Below are 25,313 nucleotides of genomic sequence, written 5' to 3' on the forward strand. Positions count from 1 at the left end.
AGTTTGCTAAACTTCCATGTATCTTTTGTCCAATGGGTACCTGTACTTCGAACATTCGCAAGTTTTCCTAGGTAGTGCGAGACAGCTTTGTCTTTTGACCTATTAGTTTTGTGCTGACCTCTTCTGCGCGTCTTGATGTTTTGTTTTGCTTGTCATAATACTCACTGATTGATGACTTTGTTTAGATTTTGAGTTACAACTCAGCCACGACTCTAAAAACATGTCACATTTCTAACGCCAATTATTTAAAACCGGTCGAAATTTTGGAGTTTTTACGGTACTTTAGATATCAGTGTGAAAGCTTAAAATTGGTTAATTATGCAAATTAGGTAATTAATATGTACAGATTGTAACCCACAATTATTCAGGTCTGTCTATTGTCCTACAGCATCCATGTACATTCATTGATATGTGATGTATACAGTATAGTACCTGAGATATCAGTGTGAAAGTTGGTTAATTATGCAAATTAGGTGATTAATATGCACAAATATTTACCGGAAACTAATTGGGTCTGCATAATTCTAGATTCATTGAAATGTAAATGATTAGTACTTTAGATATCAGTAGAAAAGCTGAAAATTAATTATGCAAATTAGGTAATTAATATGCACAATTATTTACCCTAAAACTAATCAGGTCTCTGCATAGTCCTAAAGGATCTATGTACCAAGTTTCATTGAAATGCGATGATTAGTACTTGAGATACCCATGGAAAAGCTGAAAATTAACTAATTATGCAAATTAGGTGATTAATATGCACAAATATTTATCGAAAACAATCAATCTCTGCATAGTCCTTGAGTATGTAAGTACCAAGTTTCATTGAAATGTAATGCTAACTACTTATATCAAATGCTGAAAATTAATTAATTATGCAAATTAGGTAATTAATATGTACTGATATTACCATAAAAACTATCAGGTCTGTGCAGTGTCGTATGACATCTATGTACCAAGTTTCATTTGAAATGTGATGATTAGTACTTGAGATATCAGTGGAAAAACCGAAAATTGACTAATCATTATGCAAATTAGGTAATTAGTATCCACGGATTATTACCAAAAACTAATCAAAACCTAGCATTAGTTCAGAGCATCTATGTACCAAGTTTCATCAAAATCCAATGAGTGGTTGTTTAGATATCAGTGGAACAGTCATGGAACCACTAAAAAATAGCTAATTATCATGTAAATTAGGTAATTAATATGCACGGATTTTTACCAAAAATTAATCAAATCTGCGCATATGTTCAGAGCATCTATGTACCAAGTTTCATCAAAATCCAATGAGTGGTTCTTTAGATATCAGTGGAACAGTCATAGAACAGCTAAAAATTAGCTAATTATCATGCAAATTAGGTAATTAACGAGCATGGATTTTTACCAAAACCTAATCAAATCTGCGCATTGGCCCAGAGCATCTATGCACCAAGTTTCATCAAAAACCGATGTATGGTTCTTGAGATAGCAGTGGAACAGTCGGACACACATACACACATACACACATACACACATACACACATACACACATACAGACACACTAACTGCAAAGACTCCCATTTTGTGCTTCGCACATGGGAGTCAACAAAGAAGAAGACCATGCGTAGGAAAGTTAAGTACACAGACAGGCAATGTAACATGAAGAAAAAAGAACTACAAACTCTTGCAAATATAATACAAAAAAACCCTTCAGATGGGACTCTCAGAATGCTTTACTACACTAAGAAAAAAGACTTCAGGAAGTATGTAAAAAGACAAGAAACAACAAATATTATCTCGCATTGAATCAGCAAATGAAAATGAACATGCACAAGAATTCTGGAAGAAAATAAACTCAATCATGAAAACCAAAGTAAATTACAAACTGAAAGAAATCCCACACTCAGTGTGGACTGAACACTTTCAACAAATTGGAAACAATAACTCTGCCACATTAGATAGAATAAAACAAATGAAAACACAACTAGAACAGTTAGAGAATAAAACAGAAGACAACCATAAGCTGAATAAACCAATATCATTAACAGAAGTTGTGCAGGCAACAGGAGCATTAAAAAATAACAAAGCAAGTGGACCAGACGGTATTCCAGGAGAGATGTTAAAATACAGCAACATACAAATTAAACAAGCATTGAAACATATGTACAATCGTGTGCTAGAAACAGGAATTTACCCAGAAATATGGAGCACTAGTGTTATTACTCCAATACACAAGAAAGGAGACAAGATGGACACAAACAACTATCGCGGCATATCAGTTGGTAATGTCATAGCTAAAGTATTTAGTATAATCATAAACAACAGAATTACAAATCATACAGAAAATAATAAGATTATTCATCCGAACCAAGCAGGATTCCGACGAAAAAAACGAACAGTTGATCACATTCTGACTCTCCACACAATTATAAAGAAATAACAAGAAAAAAAGAAAAAAATGTACTGTTGTTTTGTGGACCTCAAAAAGTGTTTTGACACAATTTGGAGGAAAGCATTGTACTATAAACTACTACGTAACAACATCAACGGAAAAGTATACAACATAATTAAGAACATGTACATTAATATGGATTTAGTAGTCAAATTAGGTGATGTAATAACAGAACAATTTAAAACTAAAAATGGAGTTAAGCAAGGTTGCCCTCTGAGTCCAACCCTGTTCAACATCTTTATAAATGACTTTATCACAGGACTCACAGAAATTGAAACAAATGCACCAGAACTGGATAATAAAACTATCAATAGCCTATTGTATGCTGATGACATTGCACTACTATCAAAATCATATGAAGGATTACAAACTGCAATAGACTTTCTCCATAAATACACTTCAGACTGGGGGCTACAAGTAAACACAAACAAAACGCAAGTGATTATATTCAGGAATTCGGGATGCAAACCAGATACAAGGCGATTTACATGTGGCAATGAAGAAATAAAAACTACAGGATTATACACATATCTTGGAGTAACATTTAAGGCCAATGGATCAATAACCTCTACTGCAGACAGACTGGCAGACAAGACCTACAAAGCTGCAAGGATCCAGTCACACATATATCCAACAAACATGAACAGTATAAGCATAAAGGAAAAACTCCTGAATGTGACACAACTACCCATATTAACATATGCAGGTGAGATATGGGGCATTTTCCAAAACCAGACTAATTGGGACCAAACAGCAACAGAAAAATATCATCTATGCTTTTGTCGTCAAATTCTTAACATTGGCAACAGAGCGAGCAAAATTGGATGCAGAATGGAACTGGGAAGAGAGCCACTGATAAGCAGAATATACTGCTCAGTAATTAACTATTACAAACACCTCAAAGCGATAGACAATGACAATTTAGCTTTTTATGCTATAAAAGACATGGAAAACAATACTTACACAGGAGCATGGTTGACTACCTTAGAACGAAACTTGAAACTTTACAACAAAAACAATGTCACAGATTTCACAAAACAAAAACTAAATAATTCAATTAGACAATATTACATTAACAAATGGAATATAGACAACAAAAGGGAAAGTGCCAAATTACGCACATACAGGACATTCAAAGACTCCTTGGAACAAGAAGAATACATAAAAGTGATGAACAACCCACATGTCAAAACAATAGCTCAATTTAGATTAAGTTGCCATAAACTTGCCATCGAAAAAGGTCGTTATACAAAAACAAAAACACCAGTGGAAGACAGGTTATGCTCCCATTGTAACAAAGTTGAAAATGAGGAACATCATTTAATACATTGTAAATTGTACACAAAACAAAGAGACGCAATGTTTCACACTATCAACAGTGTAAATGCAAATTTCCTGAATTTGGATAAAGAAAAACAATTTAAACATATCTTACAATCAAAAGATAAAGATACTATTATAGCCCTCTATGTGTACTTGAGTAACAGTAAATGAACAAACAAAAGAATACACTCAGTCACACTTATTTAACTTTTTATTTACTCAACTTTCACCTACTTACTTTTTTAGTTATTCATTATTAACTTTATTACATTTTAAACACCAAATTAGAAATGTAAAATTTTCTACACGGTTGTAATAAAGCTGTTATCTATCTATCTATCTATCTATGATGAACACTCACAATTGCACAATTACTTATTCTGTCTAATTCTTTCAGCAATTCTGTCAGTCAGCAATTCTGTCAGAAAAGTTAACGATGCCTACAATCAAGAGTTATTTTTACCCTTATTTTAATTACAAATTAATTAAATCCACTCGTTCAGTAAATGATACAGGATTTGAAAAAAAGCAGAAGCAATTTCCTAATCAATCAGATTCTTTTGATATCCAAATGCATCATCGTCAATCCACCCACAAAAATTATGTAACGCCCCTACACGACAGAATTTGGTATTTTTGAAGTACATATTATGTAAATATTTATCATATTATTATGATGTAATTGCCAGTTCAGATTACTGTACAATACATTTCTATGGGCTCTGCACGAAGTCTTGTACGTGGAACATTGGTCAAGGAGCCAGTGAAAACAGTACAAACCAAACTTTGAGGTTATTATGGACAACCAAATTTATATATGTTGCACATGGAGGTAATCTTGTTACACTGTTCAGGAGAGTCCCAATAACTAACCCAAAGTACAGTTTCCTGAGAGTTTTCGGATTTTGTTTTCGCTGGTGGTGGGTGCCAGGCCATGAAGATGCCTGAATGTCCATCCCCGGGATTAGACAGATTTGACTATATAATTAAGAAACAACATAGTGTGTTTACTCACCATTGCAGGCACCTCCAAACAATTCAGTATCAAATCCATAAAAGAAGCTAATACATCGATCACAGTCAGGTCCCTTGACGTTTTCCTTGCAAATCTCACAGAAGTCACCAGTTGAACCAGATGAACAGTCAATACAAATACCGGTGTCTGGTTCACATTCAGTAGCTCGCTGAGCTGAGGGCTGCGTATTTGGGTCTGCACTGGGGTCAATATAAGGACACTCACATGCCTCACAAATGCTATAAGACCCATCATCTGGTGAAGCTCGTTTGAATCCTGTTGAACACTCCTGACACGATAGGCCTTCAAATATAAATGCAGAAATGATAAGTATAATAAATTCAATACTACTCCTGGAATCACAATAGAATACAAGTCAATGTCAATGACATAATCCCTGTTTGTGTCCACAAGCAAGAGAATGTCAATGACAAAGTCCCTGTTTGTGTCGACAAGCAAGCGAATGTCAATGACATAGTCCCTGTTTGTGTCCACAAGCAAGTGAATGTCAATGACATAGTTCATGTTTGTGTCCACAAGCAAGTGAATGTCAATGACATAGTCCCTGTTTGTGTCCACAAGCAAGCAAATGTCAATGACATAGTCCCTGTTTGTGTCCACAAGCAAGCGAATGTCAATGACGTTGTCCCTGTTTGTGTCCACAAGCAAGAGAATGTCAATGACATAGTTCCTGTTTGTATCTCATATAACAAGTACTGTAAAAAGCTCTGATATTTCAACCACTTTTATGTAATAAGTTTTGAAAAAAGATTCTGGCATTTTTTTAGGATGCAAAATTACATTTAAATATTGCCTGAATGAATATTTTAGGACACAAATTATGTCCTGTTTTTGTGACATGTCCAGAAAATGATTAAAGACACATAAAAATATAACCCAATATGGCCACCAGTTTGCCATATTTTGAATTAAATACCATAGGTGAAGACACCACCATGTTTTAATTAAAAGACACCAGACATGCATGAGAATGGTTTATGACTCATCGAAATGTTGTTTTTGGAAACTAAAATGGCCGCCAGTCAATCTAAGGTCAATGAAACAAAAAAAATCAACACACACGTCTTCCATTATGACTTGTCTTTGTATGAATAAATTATTATATATGCAAATTAGCTTATTAGTAAGCAAGATAAAAGATTATTTACGTGAAGAGAAACAGTTTATGTAATGAAAAATAAGAAAAACAAACTGATTAGCACATACCAGTAACATGAAAGTTTTCACAGTTGCACTGTTCAACACTTGTGGAAAAAACTGTACCATTTGGAGCATTTTCAAACAATGCCACTGTATCCAAGGAAACATCATAAACAAACATCTGTAAACCTACATAACCAAATGTGGCTCTTATCTGGATGCTGCTTATATCTGCTAAAATACCTGTGAGAAAAAAAAAATGGATTATTTCACAAAGAAAAGTAAACAGAGCATAATGTAGTATTCTGTGGAGGTTGTCATGTCTCCAAGCTTTGTACACAAGAACGCGATGGTTTCGCAGACATGAATGTAATGGAACAATGTTTTGAGAACACTTTTTTAAAAGAAATGCCTGTACTACCAGAATTGTTCTGAACTTTTTTCTTATATTCTTCAATATTATTGGAAATTAACCCTAATTTTGGAGCCAACAGATAAAATTTGAGTCAATTTTCACTCAAAAAATGTGGCTATTTTTGTACCAATCTTGCAGACTACAAACAGGATTGTGAATTTGTGATGAAAAGAAAGAGAACTGGTATTGAAAAGTTAATGATACCAGAATAAGTCCTGTAAATGAAATTTTAGGGAAAATCAGCTGGCAGTCAGCTAGATCAACATTTCCAATACTGCAACTTTCAAACTAATGTGATGATGCTGTTTATTCTTTTAAAATTAGACAAATTACTTTTTTAAATTTTAAATGGTTTGTTATGACATAAAACAAATGTGATCTTGAAAAACACTTTAATAATTTGTAATTTGATAAAATGAAATTCACATTTCATAAACAAAATAAGGGTAAAAACAAAGGGAAAGAGGCCACAATATTTTTGTTTGTGCCAAGTCACCTAGACAGTGTCATGCAATTTTTATATAACAAGCTGACTGAACAGCTGAACAGCATACAACGATCATAAACCAGTTTAGTTGTATTCACTGAAAATTTGACATCAGTTCTCAGAAAGCCATTTTTACAAGAAGAATGATGATATCTACAACAAAATTTGCAGTCACCTTGAAAATCCTGCAAGAGCACAGGAACATCACTGTCTACGTACGACCAGACAGATTCATGAAGAAGCGCTTTAAATGTGGTCTGCTTATTGGTTAATACAAATGAGTCCCCATTATAAACAACTGACTGCGTGAAATTCTTGCCATGTATAATAATGGATTGGTTACTCATTAAAGATCTTATGGTCACATCGTTAATACTGGCTGAATACGACAAGTACTGCACATAAGAACTTAATTTGTTTCCCAGATATTTTGACGGCGCGACAATATGCAGAGTATCGGTTGTATCACCAGTGGGAATCAACAAACCAATTGTTGTTGCCGCCATGAAGGATGGATCAGTGGCAGTCCAGCCGTCATACCTGATGAGAAAAATTAATAATTGTAATAAATCATTTTCTGTGCATAAAAAATATTTCACGACAGCAGTTGATGTTAGGTGTTGTACCATCATTTTTTAACAAATCAACTAGCATATGCTTTATGTTTAACAAAGATTGTGACATATATTATTATACAAAATACACAAGAAATTATTAAAATAATTTTATTAGCTTTTGAGGTAAACAGAATTATATTAAGGTACAAATCCATGTGATTCATTCATTTTTGCAATAAATTACATGCCCTTTTAATACAAGAATAATTTTTCTTTATATAACGATGGTTACATTTTAGTGAATAGTTGCCATTTTGTCAGTTTTACCTCAAATTGTAGGATAGTGACATAGGGTGAACAAATTTAATACTTATCGTGACTGACATTTTTTGCTATTGTTGATTGAAGTATTATTAAAAACCTTGGTTTCAAAAAGTGACAATTTTTCTTTTGAATTTTTTTTGAACTATCGTTTGTATGAATTTTTTTTCAATTCAATATGGCTACCAGATTTGGGTTTATCGCTATGGAAAAATCAGTCATTGTTGGCATGGTAACAAGTTCAAGTATCCCCTCTTTATCTGTTAGTTGTCATTTATAAAAAAACAAACATATAAATTAATTTTTAAATTTTATGCATATTTACAAGTTGAATTGGCTGAAGCTTTCATGACATCAAGTTCTTGCATTTACCTGCTATTGGAAAAGTCACTTGAGATGACATCGGGAATGTAGTTTTCCGCTGAAGTACAATCTAAACTGTGGGTGTAGCAGAAACAGCTTTGGCATCCGTCTGGATTCAATGCTTGTAAATTATACGTCTGACTCTTACACTGGTCACATTTGTCTCCTTCAACATTGGCTTTACACGTACATATTCCATTTGGGTCACATGTACTTTCCACAGAACCAGCCACATTGCAGTCGCATCCGCTAAAATCATATTCATAAAACAGAACCAAATAAATAACACAAAGATTATATGCAGCTTGCCTCATTAAGAAATATATAAAATGAAATGTGGAGAAATCTGACACCATTTGCCCATCATTAACCCTTTTATTGCCAAGTTTTTCTCCTGCTCAAATTCGGGTAAATACGTTCACATTTTCTGTAGTTTTCACTGAACAGAGAAATGTGACATTGCTAAATACACAAAGTCAGAGCAACTTTAGTCAAATTTTGTCTTCACAACAGTGACGATGATCAAATTGGGAATTCCTAGCAGTGAAATAAAACTGTTCAGTACAGTACAACACAACACATCACTTATTTTGCTCCTCTGAGCAGATGAATGAATCATGAACAGGATACAAACTTTAGATATCTAGCTATGGCTGTGAGATTCTGATATACTTTCAATATCAAGTTAACTTTTAAGAAGCCAAATATGCACAATTACATAGTTTTGGTATAATAATCTCTGGATGTGAGAGACGTTTCTTGTATAAATCGATACATATGACTAATGTATCACAAGCAATATTTACCTGCAGCCATCTGCCGTAAAATCGTGATAGCCTGGCAGACATTGATCACACTTGGCTCCACCAATCGTATCTTTACACTGACACTCGCCAAGTTCATCGCACTGTAGCGAAGTTGAGCCATCCTCGCTACAATCACAAGGGGTGCATCCACTACCGCTAGAAAACCCATAATAGTCTGTCTGACAAAGCCGACATTGCATGGTGTCTTCTAGACTCAGGGTGCTATCTGTTGCTAGGGTTGCCACGCCCTCTTGGCACGGACACTGACCAGATTCAAAGTCACATACCAAGCTAGCAGAACCCAGAGGATCACAATTGCACGCTGGAAAATTTAACATGGAGAAACAATTGAAACCTTGCCACTGAATTCAGTAATTGGGATTTAACAAATTTTTTAACAAAAAGCAAAGAAATTTATCTGTATTGGACTTTGAAAACTAGGTTCATTTATAGAAAAATCACCAGAATAATACTACAATACAAAATATTGTAACATAACTGTATTATAAATATACATAACTTGTGCATATAAATTATAGAATTTTAAATATAAAATAAAGATAGGTTTTTTATCTTTAATTCTTAACATTTTGAGTGTAGTGATCTTTGCGTGTCACATGGTAGTCAGAGATTCGGGCCCCCTAAGTTATATATATATTTTATACCCATATCAGTCTGGGCCACCTAAGTTCTATATAATTTATAGATCAATATATACCATAATAGTCTGGGGTCCCTTAGTTTCAATTATTTTATACATTAATGTATACCATATCTGTCTGGCCCCCTAAGTTTTATATATTTTATACCCATATCTGTCTGGCCCCCCTAAGTTCTATATATTTTATAGATCAATGGATACCACATTTGTCTAGGGCCCCTTAGTTTCAATTATTTTATACATTAATGTATACCATATCTGTCTGGCCCCCTAAGTTTTATATATTTTATAGATCAATGGATACCACATTTGTCTAGGGCCCCTTAGTTTCAATTATTTTATATATCAATGTATACCATATTTTTCTGGGCCCCCTAAGTTCACACTACTTCATAAAATTACATTTTAAAAATCAGAGTGGATTGAGATGTATTCAGACACCACTTACGTGTACAGCCATCTTCAGTTAAGTTATAGTATCCTGGTTGACACCGATCACACTGTCTGCCGTAGACACCAGTTTTACATACACATTGACCACCATGTGCAGTACATGTGTCACCCATAGAGTAGTTCATATTACAATCGCATGCTACATAGACAAAAATGAAAATTAAAAATTTAATTAGGAATTTCAAAAATAATATTGTCAATGTAAACTTTGTGTCAAATTACAGTTCAAACTTGTTACTGTAAAAATTGCATTTTGAAATTAACCTCTGACAAAACGAACAAATGAAGTTATACCAAGCCAGAAGCAATCTCAACACATAGCCTATTAAAAGGCACAACTGATTCAAAATTAAACAACCTCAGCAGCCAATGTGTTAAAATGAATTTGTGTCGGGCATAAACTAATTCACATGACATATAAACTTTTATTTCATTCAGTTTGGTATCTGCCACACTTTACCTCCATAGCTAACTTTTCTCAGTAGCTGAATACATTGCCTGCTGTGTTGTTCGTTATATACCATTCATACATTTATCTGAGGAAGCTTTCAGTGTTATTATAACAAAAGTATATAATAATATTTTTTTCTTTATTATGAAATAAATTTAAACATGAATAAACTTACGAATTCCACCATTGTACATTTCTGTTGACACAGAGAATGCGAGTCCCATACATAGACTGTTCTGTGAAGTGTCTAATATAGTATCCATACTACTAATATTACGCAGACATTCATCATAATCTTGCTGTTGTGATTCATCTATCAATATAAACACCATAAATGGTATGAGTGATGAATAAAACCATATATGGTATGGTAATGAATAACACCATATAAGGTATGAGTGATGAATAAAACCATATATGGTATGGTAATGAATAAAACCATATATGGTATGGTAATGAATAACACCATACAAGGTATGAGTGATGAATAAAACCAGATATGGTATGAGTGATGAATAACACCATATAAGGTATGAGTGATGAATAAAACCATATATGGTATGGTAATGAATAATACCATACAAGGTATGAGTGATGAATAAAACCATATATGGTATGAGTGATGAATAATACCATACAAGGTATGAGTGATGAATAACACCATAAATGGTATGAGTGATGAATAAAACCATATATGGTATGGTAATGAATAACACCATATAAGGTATGAGTGATGAATAAAACCATATATGGTATGGTAATGAATAAAACCATATATGGTATGGTAATGAATAACACCATACAAGGTATGAGTGATGAATAAAACCATATATGGTATGGTAATGAATAAAACCATATATGGTATGGTAATGAATAACACCATACAAGGTATGAGTGATGAATAAAACCATATATGGTATGAGTGATGAATAACACCATATAAGGTATGAGTGATGAATAAAACCATATATGGTATGGTAATGAATAATACCATACAAGGTATGAGTGATGAATAAAACCATATATGGTACGAGTGATGAATAATACCATACAAGGTATGAGTGATGAATAACACCATAAATGGTATGAGTGATGAATAAAACCATATGTGGTATGGTAATGAATAACACCATATATGGTATGAGTGATGAATAACACCATAAATGGTATGAGTGATGAATAAAACCATATATGGTATGGTAATGAATAACACCATATAAGGTATGAGTGATAAATAAAACCATATATGGTATGGTAATGAATAACACCATATATGGTATGAGTGATGAATAACACCATATATGGTATGAGTGATGAATAACACCATATATGGTATGAGTGATGAATAACACCATATATGGTACGAGTGATGAATAACACCATAAATGGTATGAGTGATGAATAACACCATATATGGTACAAGTGATGAATAACACCATATATGGTACGAGTGATGAATAACACCATATATTGTACGAGTGATGAATAACACCATATATGGTACGAGTGATGAATAACACCATATATGGTACGAGTGATGAATAACACCATATATGGTATGAGTGATGAACAACACCATATATGGTATGAGTGATCAATAACACCATATATGGTATGAGTGATCAATATACAATGTATTCATTTATTTGGGACTTTTAATAAATTTGTTGTTTTCCCATATTTACATGTATTTGTACAATTTAGTCCATCCTTAATATATACTTTTTGATTGATCAAATCAACGAGATCAAATACATACCCCCATATTTGTAAACTTGAAAATCCGTCAAAACTGGCATCAAAACTAGACTATCTATTTGAATGTTATCAGCACCATCTCCAGAACTCATTAGTTGGAGATTCAATTCATAGTTACATCTGCGATCCACATCTAAGAGGTCGTCTTCAACATTAACAGGTTGCCACGAAATATCTTGGCCAGGTGTAAACACAACTGCAATACTCATAATAATCCCAGCTTGTACTGAACATGTGATATCGGCAGTTGTTGGTGCATCAGTGGTATTGCCAGATGAAGTATCCGGGTCAACGTCACCAGCTAACTCATGTAATAAGTCTTGATTGGCCGAGTCACCAGTTGCAGAGAGCGACAAACTTGCAGAGTACCAGTTGTCAGAGGAATTGTATGAGTATCGTATAACTGGAAGATATTTTCTATTAAACAAGAATTAACACAGATTACAAAATTTGTTAGTTTCTTAGTTACATAATACATATACAAAAACTATTTCAGAAATGGTTACGAGAAGCTATTTCTTCATTTTTTCCTACAATATTGTTTCACTAAAAAGCTGTCCCCCTCTGTAGTCAGCAGTTCTCATACTTTTAAACTCCCATGTGTACTGTTGCTATGGGTATATCTGTAGTTGCTAGGGACACACCCACAAATACATGATTGATGACCTTTAATTTGTCATGCACTTAAACAAATACATGTTTTTAGACTAGTTGCCAGGGGTGTTGTCATGGTTGCCATGGGTGTGGTCATGGTTGCCAGGGGTGTGGTCATGGTTGCCAGGGGTGTTGTCATGGTTGCCTGGGATGTTGTCATGGTTGCCAAAAAAATCAGGATCAGTATTCTATTATACCAACCATATTGTGCCTCAACTAAAATGTTTTGTGTGCAGTTGTCTATGGTTGCTAGGGTTGTCAGAGATTTTATTTATCAACAGCCTTGTAGGCAGAGATTGATACAGTTTTGTTTGAATGTTGGACACAACTGTACCAGGAATTAAAAATAATGTTTAAAACCAAATTAATTAAAGGATGGTAGTTGTCAAACAGCATGTGTTTGAATTTCATGTTAACAAAAATGTATTTCACATGCGTTGTCAAAAATCACATGTTAAAATCACATGTTAAAATGAGAACATTTTTCGCATCCCATACCAGACAAAGTGTAATCCAGCAAAAGTTGCACCACAGTTGGAAACTCATAGATCAAAAATAAATTAATAAAACATGTTGATTGACTGACAAGTATTACAATGAATTGCCTTATGTACATTGTAAGTTCAATGCTGATGATCAGAAAATTTGACAAACCCTGCGATATAACTGATGCCACAGCTGACAACAATGTCCATTGTTCTTACCATCACCCTTGTCACTACTACGACTGTCACAACACAAACGCACACATACAGGTCTTACCGTAGTTGTAACGCCACACATTGGATTAACTTTTAATATAGTTGCGATATGAACTTGATTAAAACGATTTCTTATATAGGGTTGTGTTTTAATTGGAGTTTAATTAAATAAAAGTTGAATATCCCGTGACTGAACGTAGAAATGTTTGTGCAGCTTAGGTTTAGTAGCGAGGGAAGGTACATGTATGGTACAATTATATTAATATTAATATAAATTGAACCATACCTTCCACCTTGACTAAACCTGAGCTTTGCAAACTTCACTTGAATTGGATTAAATATTAATATAAAATTATGAAACATTGCGAGTCCCCATGTGTGAGGCTCCACTTGTACAAAAGGTTGCACTTTGTTGGTGTATCCTGACCAATGGCTCCACTTCTACTTCTATACAAACACACATGAGTACACACACTCAAACAATCTATAGCAAAGAACAGAATCAATTCTCACTGTATATCAGACATGACAGAAAATGCCTTCACGTTCTGAAATAACACATTTGTGTTATCTTGACAGACAAGATAACCCACTCCGGTGTAGTCAATGGGTAAATCAGATTCTCTTGAACAGGCAGAAACAGCATCCCAAGAATCATAACTAAAAAAGAAAAAGAACAAAAAATTAGCGGTAATTATTCATAAGGATTTGTACAAGCTTGTTGCACATGTTTACAAATTATTCTCAGTATCCTGAATGCGATCATATGCAACTTTCAAAATGTTTTTACCATTTCACACATAGCATCATGTGAAATATATTAATCAAATCATTTTAAATTCTCAATAGACCATTTTCCCGTTCAATAAGTGACCCAGCATTATGTGTGAACTCAAATGTATAAACAGGACCAACAAAAGAAAAAGCATTTTAGTGACGTCAAAACTTTGCGTGGAATTCTACAAAGATGATAGTACTTGCACACTTGATATTGTGCTATAACAATTGATGGTCAAAATTGATGGAGCAAGATTATCTCAATGCAATATTCCCCTCCCAAAGTCAAAATCAAATGATTCGATTGGCAGACGTTAGGTCCATGACTTTCACGTAAATGAGATCTCGCAGTGAACAGAAAATCACCTATTAACAATGTAACAAAGTAAATGATTTTTATATACAGTCGACAGTCTGAATTGTTTGATTCAAACCTCACAAAATGACATCAAATCGGTTATGAATTTCAGACTTATAACCTGTCAGAAATACAGAACTTCAACTCAATGAATTATTGACTTTGAAATTCCTGAACATTACGCAATTACACTGAAAGCAAGAGATTTTATTTTAAGTTACCTTGAGTGAATCCCTCATTCAAAAAATGTGATTTATTTTTCATAGAAATCGAATTTCTGAACATCTTTATACATCTTTATACAGTTTTTGGTCTCGTATGATGTTCGTTTGCGATAAGCTTCATCGTGGGCTGGTTTATCACATCATATAATCCGACCGTTTCTAGATCCCAGTAGGATTGAAGTGCTAACTTAAAGGCTTTTTGCAGTCGATCGCGCAGTGTTATGGAATGTCAGATATTTGATAATAGACCGCCACATACAGGCCCGGAAAGCAGAAACCTTAAGGCAGAACTCACGGCAGTAGATCCAGGACCCCGAATAAAATAACATACCAAAAGTAGCATACTACACGTACAATACCATACGAACAGTAGCACATGGTCTGATGATTTTTAAACATGAATTTCAGTTGTGTACAAATTTGTCACTCTAATCTGAGAAATGTTAAGAGCATTTATGCGAGTACATGTAATTACATTGGACGTTGAGTTCAATATTTAATAGATATGATTTCTATTTTTGTTTTTCTTTCATATACTCTACCTGTTAGCATCTAGGTAATTGTAAAAGTATCCACTGTCAACCATATTACATCGCTGTCCAATCAAATTTGGCCGACAATCACACAGACCAGATACAATGTTACAGATTTGTGTATAAGAACCACCATAATCACAACGACACGCGAGACAGTCCTGTAAAATAGAAAACAAAAGGTATGATTAAAGTAAGCGATACATTCCATCAGTATGATCTAGGCCAGGGTTGGGGTATATACATGTACTTCCATTGAGTAAAGTATACATGGAGGTATGTGTCGTCATAAGGGATCAATTTTTTGAGCCAAAGAGCGTGGTGAAATTTGTCTGGAGAGAAGTCTACCATTTCAACATTCATTACTGAAATTATAAAGCTCATTAAATTTGCTAATTCAAAAATCACTCATGTTATTCATCACCCATGTCCAAGAAGGGGCATACTATTTTATTAAATTGTTTTTTTGCTGTCTGGAAAGGAGCAGTGGTGAGCACACACCTATGATTTATTTTCCAGGTATTAAAGTGTATGTTGAGTCTGGGAAAGGGTGGTACCATATTCTATGAATATTTGGTCATGGAATTTAAAAATCTGTCTGCTTATAATGTATACTCTGTAGTAAAACAATAGTGATATTTCAATGCTAAATAAACGCTATTTCTGGTTAAATACTTTTTTAAAGAGACACATCAGATAGAGCAAATATGGTATAGTCAATAACAATTTCACTCAAGATTGGTTAGACACCTCCTCCCTAATTTATGGACCCCTCCCCTACACATACATTAGCTACTCAATTCACAATGTCCTCACTAACTTAATAATACATGTAACAAGGTGAATTGTCCTAGAAATTTCCCATTTCTACCGTAACCTAGTATTTGAAGGAATTTTAAACTAAATTTGCATAAATTATCCTTACCATTTCAGTACTACTAGGAAACGCATAGAAACCATCCTTACACCTACTACAGTCTCTTTCAAAAGTGTTTGGTTTACACGGACACTGTCCCTCGGTTTTCTCGCACACATTACTGGCGTTCACCGTGCCAAGAATCTTACATCCACATTCTGTTAAGAGAAAATAAAGCAAGCATTAATTTTATGCAATAGACTGATAAATACAGTACCACAAGCGTAGATGAGTTTGAAGTGAACGCACAGGTTATAACACCCATGTACTAGTAGAGGATGAAACAACTTAATGGGGCTGTAGTCCTTGCGCCACGCATGTGCAAGATATATTGGTCTCATATAAACAAAGATGACGTCTTTGACTGTTTGCGCAGATCAACGAGCACAAACTGAGACATTACCAAACTTTAATTCGATATTTTTTTAGGTGATTGGAAAGTATCAAATGAGTCATCGGCGGTAATTATTGAAAGTCACGCCCAGGTCAAACCTCATACCTGTGATTTCCATTTGAAGAGTGCATTGGATTGTGGAAAAATCAATGTTTAACAACACAAATGTCGCACATGCGCAGCGCGACGACCACTACCCTTTAATTTTAAAGTGGAAGCCCACTCATAAATGAATCAACCCACAATTTATTCATTTTGCAATAAATTTTACTTCCAGGAAATATAAGGATATTGACTTAGTTGGGGGTCACCAGACTAATTTTCAAAAAAAATAATGGTTGTATTTTAGTGGATAGTGGCCATTTTGTCAGTATTAAGATGCTCTTACTGTAGGCAGAGATATTATGCCATATCTCAAATTGCAAGCTGGTGACATAGGTTGACAAAATCATATAAATTATTTAAAAAATCTGGGTTTTAAAAAGTCTCAAAAAATTCTTCATCCTTTTTTTATTTTTCAAAACTATAGATCTTGACACCTACATTGTTTTATTATCTCAGGTTTTATAAAAAAAATTTAATGGGACCTATTCAGGATTATGATTTATTTTTTCACTCACAAATCGTATGTCTAAATTTTTGTTCACAAATGATCTTGTATAGCACTAAGCAAACTATTTACAAAATATAAAAAAAATTCTAAAGATTTTTATGAAAATGTATTGTTCAACATTAACAGTAATGACAGGAGTGACTGACAGGTACTGTGGTGTCAGTCTTAACACTAGAAGTACACGTCTAACATCTACTACCGAAAAAAAAAGAAAAGAAAAGGAAATCGAACAACCCAGTACATATTTGTACTTTCAAAACTACACAAATGCATCCCACCCCAACCCCACCCATCATCAATGACTTCTGTGCCATATGCTATAATTACCAGTATGCATGATGTCTAAATTAATATGATTCACGGAAGTTTTCCTACCTTTGCAGAGTCCCGCACTTTCCACTTGCTTCAGACCGTAATACTCATCAATGCATTCATCACATCGTCTCCCAGTAACAAAGTCGATGCATGAACACTGACCGACTGGCTGCCCGGTGACATCATTTTCATACTGCGAGCATTCCGTAACATTTTCAGACGTAGGAAGAGTTCCAAGCGGTTCACAGTCACATCCTGTGATGGGGTAGTACAAAGAAACAAGATGATTAGGGATGGACCAATCACAATAATGGGGTTTTTGAACTGTCATCTGTTAATGTGGATATTCTTGACTTTATTTAAATTTTGTGACACAGAGAGAGCATGTACAACAATAACACTTCTTATCCCCATACAGAGCCAATGGAAAATTGACAATACCATTCTATCATTTTAAAAAACAAATCATGGGATATTCAAAAATGAACAATCATTAATTATGAAACACAATAATTTGCATACATGTATACATCGACCATTAATGTTGCATAAAGTTGTGACATTTTGTAACAAACGACTTTCATAAAATTATTTTCTCACAAACACCCTAAAAAAATCATTGTGAAAAATATAATGATTTACAATTTTTTATGTTAAAAGATGTGACATTTCCACCAGCATTATTTGAAGGTCATAGTGTACAGAATTCTTGACACACATTTGCGATAATAATAACTTTATTATTCATGTAATACATGTAGTCTATCAACCTTTAGACAGGCTGGAAATGGTTGCCAGGGCAACATATTGCATGGATGATTATATATGAGTAAAAACAAAAACAGATAAATGAAACTAACTAAATAGAAAACAAAAGGCATTGTAATTAATCAAATAAATTAGAATGTAACACAGCTGATGAAAACCATTACTTGAAAGTATCTAAATTTGTATACATTTCACACATTTTAAATTCAATTAAAAGTAACAAAATGGTAAATTTCTTTAATAAAAAACAAATAATTGATCAAGGTCCCCACTGTCAGTTACTCAATAAATTGTGCTAAGACAAATTATATATATTCTGAAAGCTTGGATGCAGGAGAACACAAATGAACATTATGCAACACTACAATAACCATACTGACCGCACCCAACCACATTTGATCCTCACCTCATCTCATCTGACCCCGTTAACACAAACCAATGCTCTTCCCTGGCTTCCATCGGTTGCACCACAAAAATCTTTCTCTGAGTCTGACAGCTCAAGAATTAAAGGGGCCAATTTCAATCATATGCAGAATGAACATGATAATATAAGTAGATAAATTTCAGCCATGGCCTTGACTGATTCAAAGATTTTACGAGTATAACTACTTTGACCACAATGAAGATCCCTTTAATATTACACACAATAATTACTGAGACGTCAGCAGTTGATAAAAAAAATAAATAAATAAAATATCAAGCCTCAAATATCCTTACCTATACAGACGTCAGGACTGTTCACAGGCTCAGACTGGTTTCGATAATAACCTGCGACACAGATTTCGCAAAACAATCCTGCTGTGTTGTCTTCGCAACCTTCACACACACCCTTACCAACAGTTTCATCATATGAACAGTTAGCTGCATGTTCATTGCAATCACAAACTACAAGAAATATTTCACAGACATTTGCATTAATCATTTGGTGCCAAATTTTGTCTTCCCGCTTAATTTTGGGTAAATCGTAATCTTCTTCACTGAATTCAATCTTTATTTTGGACCAAACAGACAAAATGTAACTGTTTTTAATCAAAAAATTTGAAATTTTCACAACATTTCATGTGGGAACAGAGCAGACTATAAATAGAGCTATTTTGTGGATGGTGCCTGAAGTTGACAAAAGTTTGCTAAATATGGGCATACCATACTTTGTAACACGACTGGTACATATAATTCATAGTTGTGACGTTTAGTATAAAATATCACTGATATGGTAACAGTTTCAGTATCCATGATCAATGTCATAATTTTCTGTATGTTTGAACAGTAAGCCAAAACAAAAAAATTTTACTATTTTTATTGTCTTAATACAAGAAATTCAGACTGGATACCTACATTTATTCAATGGTGCAATGATCCAAACTCGTAATAATATTGACTGATATTGATAGAAGGGTAATATTTTTGCTGAATTATTGATAACGAACAGCAAATGTGCGTCAACTGATGTGCATACATTATGCTTTATTAGCATAAATTACCACATTGTTCATGCGTTCAGTTCCATGAAAGTACTATTTTCTTTTAAATTTCCAACACTTTTGAGTTGGTCATGTGATAAAAAAGACGATGACACTTACATCCACCAGATCAAATAACAAGTGATATCAGTTAATATTAAAATTCCATAATATCAAAATCAGATTTACAATTTACTGAGTTACAAGTTAGAAAATAAAGTTTGTTATACTCACGCTGGCACTCGTTAGCCGTACCACTAGGATAAGGAAGATAGCTTCCAGCTTGCCACGGTCGATTGTTGTACAGTGGTAAGCATAATTCACAATTCACACCCATAGTGTTATGTTTGCAATCACATGAATACTGTCCACCTGATAATTCATTGCAGTTCTCAGCATGAAGGTTACACTGACATCTAATGAAAAAAAAGATATTCATCCATTCTTAGTACTGTATTCTCAGTAGCAAACATCCTGGCATTTTCATCATCTGGCAAACACAACCGATGAAAACAGCGGTCAAAAACTCTCAAAAAACTTTACATTGGGCTAGTTGTTGAGACTTTCTTGAACAGTGTAACAAGATTACCCCTGCATGTGTAACATTTATAAATTTGGTTGCTCAGGATTCAGAAAAAAATACCAAATACAAATGTATTCATTTATCTGGATTTTTGTAATTTTTTCCACCTAATATCATTAATAATGGTAAGTAGTTAAAAAGTAAATTTGCAGTTGGAAAAATCTATGTCAAGAAGTAACTGAAATTGGGAGTGAAATTGACGATATAAACTGGCTGCACGTCCAGTGCTCTCGTCTGTAGCCAATGAGAAATCAGGTCCATTTGATTCAAAATTAACAATAAAATATTAGAAAAATACGGAAAAAATGTGCAAAATGTTACACTAAAATTGATGAAAACAAAAAACAGGATTTTTAACCATAAATGAAATACTCATATTTTACAAAGATATTTTCAGTTTTAAATATCACTAAAGTGATGAATAACTAAACAGCTCCCTCTATAGTTCAACTCACCTTACACTAGAATAAATATCTGAGATGGCATAAAAATAATTTCTCAAATTTTCGGGTTTCAAAGTGGTTTCCAAACCGTCCGTCGCTGGGTACATCAAAGAAATCCGGATATCTGTGACATCGATATAGTTTCGAATTTCATCACTTTCAAATACTTCATAAAAAAGACTGAGGTCATTGTCTGAACCAACAGTGTCCGCAAATAGTTTTTCTAGCCTAAAATTAAGATCAAATTCCACGATACCATCTTTCTCTGGAAGCGATCCACTATAGGCAGGAGTACAGATGACCTCTGTAACATCAGTTATATCCGAGGGATCGGCTTTTGGTTCCATACCAAAAGCACTTACACAGTCACGAGCGTAGTACTGATAAGGATCCCATGTTTCACCGTTATTTGATGATTTCAGAATTACCATTTTCTGAGGACGCCCAGATTTGAAAGTTATCTTAATTTTATCTGATAACTCGTAGCCTTTCCTCATTGATAATGTTACATTAATGATGAAATCATCGTCCTCGGAAACAAAGTCTAGCCATGATCGTGACTGCCACCAAGTTAATTCACCTCCACTAGATGCTGTATCTATCACATAGGGTGCTGGATGAGCCAAGTCTGGTTGAGTAGCATCACATTCTGAACAATCTTGGTCGTAACCCTGGAATCAAATATAATGTAAAACAGTTCAATTTTCATTGATAGGTAACTTTCAAAAATTATAGCATTTGAGAAACAAAATTTAAAAACAAACGTCACTCCCTAGAATTCCAGTGAAAGACACTCCCTAGCTTGGATACAAGTGAATGTCACTGGCACTCCCTAGGATACAAGTGAAAGTCTCTGGCACTCTCTAGGATACAAATGAAAGTCACTGGCACTCCCTAGGATACAACATGAAAGTCACTGGCACCCCCTAGAATACAAGTGAAAGTCACTGGCACCCCCTAGAATACAAGTGAAAGTCACTGGCACCCCCTAGAATACAAGTGAAAGTCTCTGGCACTCCCTAGCTAGGATACAAGTGAATGTCACTGGCACTCCCTAGCTAGGATACAAGTGAAAGTCACTGGCACCCCCTAGAATACAAGTGAAAGTCACTGGCACCCCCTAGAATACAAGTGAAAGTCTCTGGCACTCCCTAGCTAGGATACAAGTGAAAGTTACTGGCACTCCCTAGCTAGGATACAAGTGAATGTCACTGGCACTCCCTAGGATACAAGTGACAGTCACTGGCACTCCCTAGCTAGGATACAAGTGAAAGTCACTGGCACTCCCTAGCTAGGATACAAGTGAATGTCACTGGCACTCCCTAGCTAGGATACAAGTGAAAGTCTCTGGCACTCCCTAGCTAGGATACAAGTGAATGTCACTGGCACTCCCTAGCTAGAATACAAGTGAAAGTCTCTGGCACTCCCTAGCTAGGATACAAGTGAATGTCACTGGCACTCCCTAGCTAGGATACAAGTGAAAGTCACTGGCACCCCCTAGGATACAAGTGAAAGTCACTGGCACTCCCTAACTAGGATACAAGTGAAAGTCACTGGCACTCCCTAGCTAGGATACAAGTGAATGTCACTGCCACTCCCAAGGATACAAGTGAAAGTCACTGGCACTCCCTAGCTAGGATACAAGTGAAAGTCACTGGCACTCCCTAGCTAGGATACAAGTGAAAGTCACTGGCACTCCCTAGCTAGGATACAAGTGAAAGTCACTGGCACTCCCTAGCTAGGATACAAGTGAAAGTCACTGGCACTCCCTAGCTAGGATACAAGTGAAAGTCACTGGCACTCCCTAGGATACAAGTGAATGTCACTGGCACTCCCTAGCTAGGATACAAGTGAAAGTCACTGGCATTCCCGAGCTAATATACAAGTGAAAGCCACAGGCACTCCCTAGGATACAAGTGAAAGTCTCTGGCACTCTCTAGGATACAAATGAAAGTCACTGGCACTCCCTAGGATACAAGTGAAAGTCACTGGCACTCCCTAGGATACAAGTGAAAGTCACTGGCACTCCCTAGCTAGGATACAAGTGACAGTCACTGGCACTCCCTAGCTAGGATACAAGTGAATGTCACTGGCACTCCCTAGCTAGGACACAAGTGAAAGTCACTGGCACCCCCTAGGATACAAGTGAAAGTCACTGGCACTCCCTAGCTAGGATACAAGTGAATGTCACTGGCATTCCCTAGCTAGGATACAAGTGAAAGTCACTGGCACTCCCTGGGATACAAGTGAATGTCACTGCCACTCCCTAGCTAGGATACAAGTGAAAGTCACTGGCATTCCCGAGCTAATATACAAGTGAAAGTCTCTGGCACTCTCTAGGATACAAATGAAAGTCTCTGGCACTCTCTAGGATACAAGTGAAAGTCACTGGCACTCCCTAGGATACAAGTGAAAGTCACTGGCACTCCCTAGGATACAAGTGAAAGTCACTGGCACTCCCTAGGATACAAGTGAAAGTCACTGGCACTCCCTAGCTAGGATACAAGTGACAGTCACTGGCACTCCCTAGCTAGGATACAAGTGAATGTCACTGGCACTCCCTAGCTAGGACACAAGTGAAAGTCACTGGCACCCCCTAGGATACAAGTGAAAGTCACTGGCACTCCCTAGCTAGGGAGTGCCAGTGACTTTCACTGGCACTCCCTAGGATACAAGTGAATGTCACTGGCACTCCCTAGGATACAAGTGAATGTCACTGGCACTCCCTAGCTAGGATACAAGTGAAAGTCACTGGCATTCCCGAGCTAATATACAAGTGAAAGCCACTGGCACTCCCTAGGATACAAGTGAAAGTCTCTGGCACTCCCTAGGATACAAGTGAAAGTCTCTGGCACTCTCTAGGATACAAATGAAAGTCACTGGCACTCCCTAGGATACAAGTGAAAGTCACTGGCACTCCCTAGGATACAAGTGAAAGTCACTGGCACTCCCTAGCTAGGATACAAGTGACAGTCACTGGCACTCCCTAGCTAGGATACAAGTGAATGTCACTGGCACTCCCTAGCTAGGACACAAGTGAATGTCACTGGCACTCCCTAGCTAGGACACAAGTGAAAGTCACTGGCACCCCCTAGGATACAAGTGAAAGTCAATGGCACTCTCTAGCTAGGATACAAGTGAATGTCACTGGCATTCCCTAGCTAGGATACAAGTGAAAGTCACTGGCACTCCCTAGGATACAAGTGAATGTCACTGCCACTCCCTAGCTAGGATACAAGTGAAAGTCACTGGCATTCCCGAGCTAATATACAAGTGAAAGCCACTGGCACTCCCTAGGATACAAGTAAAAGTCTCTGGCACTCTCTAGGATACAAATGAAAGTCACTGGCACTCCCTAGGATACAAGTGAAAGTCACTGGCACTCCCTAGGATACAAGTGAAAGTCACTGGCACTCCCTAGGATACAAGTGAAAGTCACTGGCACTCCCTAGCTAGGATACAAGTGACAGTCACTGGCACTCCCTAGCTAGGATACAAGTGAATGTCACTGGCACTCCCTAGCTAGGACACAAGTGAAAGTCACTGGCACCCCCTAGGATACAAGTGAAAGTCACTGGCACTCCCTAGCTAGGATACAAGTGAATGTCACTGGCATTCCCTAGCTAGGATACAAGTGAAAGTCACTGGCACTCCCTAGGATACAAGTGAATGTCACTGCCACTCCCTAGCTAGGATACAAGTGAAAGTCACTGGCATTCCCGAGCTAATATACAAGTGAAAGCCACTGGCACTCCCTAGGATACAAGTGAAAGTCTCTGGCACTCTCTAGGATACAAATGAAAGTCACTGGCACTCCCTAGGATACAAGTGAAAGTCACTGGCACTCCCTAGGATACAAGTGAAAGTCACTGGCACTCCCTAGGATACAAGTGAAAGTCACTGGCACTCCCTAGGATACAAGTGAAAGTCACTGGCACTTCCTAGGATACAAGTGAAAGTCACTGGCACTCCCTAGGATACAAGTGAAAGTAAAATTTCACAAAAAAATATACATATAACACATGTCAAAATTAAACATGGTCAAAAGCCAAAGTTGGACATGGGTTTAAACAAAAATTGCATAAAAAATTGTTAGAGTTAATGTAATCACAAGGAAAGTTTTTACATTGGAGTCAACAACATCATTTTCCTCTTATTTTCCCTTTTCCTTCATCTGTGGGGATACAAACAATGTAAAAATCTAAACAACATTCAAAAACAGAAAGTTTATTGAATATGGAAAACAAAAACTCAACTCAACAATATTTTCTGATTATGATGATGCAGATGTTAGTATTTCCATAAGAATCACTATTTTTTTTTCTCAATTGTTGACTACATTAGGGAATACTTTCAACATGGAATGTTT

General features: G+C 35.7%; 1 protein-coding gene across 1 annotated transcript in view; it reads right to left on the minus strand.

The window, feature by feature from the left end:
- The window catches only part of LOC100373485 (laminin subunit alpha-3-like), a 53,734-nt gene that overhangs the window by 18,110 nt on the left and 10,311 nt on the right, over positions 1 to 25,313 (minus strand). The window contains exons 2-16 of the mRNA XM_085491982.1: positions 20,957 to 21,615; positions 20,153 to 20,334; positions 19,176 to 19,343; positions 17,751 to 17,945; positions 16,378 to 16,526; positions 15,462 to 15,613; positions 14,074 to 14,220; positions 12,207 to 12,622; positions 10,623 to 10,760; positions 9,992 to 10,135; positions 8,883 to 9,204; positions 8,086 to 8,325; positions 7,011 to 7,375; positions 6,000 to 6,176; positions 4,773 to 5,075 (exon numbers count right to left, since the gene is read on the minus strand). Of these exons, the coding sequence (XP_085348108.1) occupies positions 4,773 to 5,075; positions 6,000 to 6,176; positions 7,011 to 7,375; positions 8,086 to 8,325; positions 8,883 to 9,204; positions 9,992 to 10,135; positions 10,623 to 10,760; positions 12,207 to 12,622; positions 14,074 to 14,220; positions 15,462 to 15,613; positions 16,378 to 16,526; positions 17,751 to 17,945; positions 19,176 to 19,343; positions 20,153 to 20,334; positions 20,957 to 21,615 (3,757 nt within the window). The remainder of the gene's footprint in view (positions 1 to 4,772; positions 5,076 to 5,999; positions 6,177 to 7,010; positions 7,376 to 8,085; positions 8,326 to 8,882; positions 9,205 to 9,991; positions 10,136 to 10,622; positions 10,761 to 12,206; positions 12,623 to 14,073; positions 14,221 to 15,461; positions 15,614 to 16,377; positions 16,527 to 17,750; positions 17,946 to 19,175; positions 19,344 to 20,152; positions 20,335 to 20,956; positions 21,616 to 25,313) is intronic.

Source organism: Saccoglossus kowalevskii, chromosome 17 (assembly GCF_978046115.1).
Source record: "Saccoglossus kowalevskii chromosome 17, keSacKowa6.1, whole genome shotgun sequence".
NCBI classification, from domain to species: domain Eukaryota; kingdom Metazoa; phylum Hemichordata; class Enteropneusta; family Harrimaniidae; genus Saccoglossus; species Saccoglossus kowalevskii.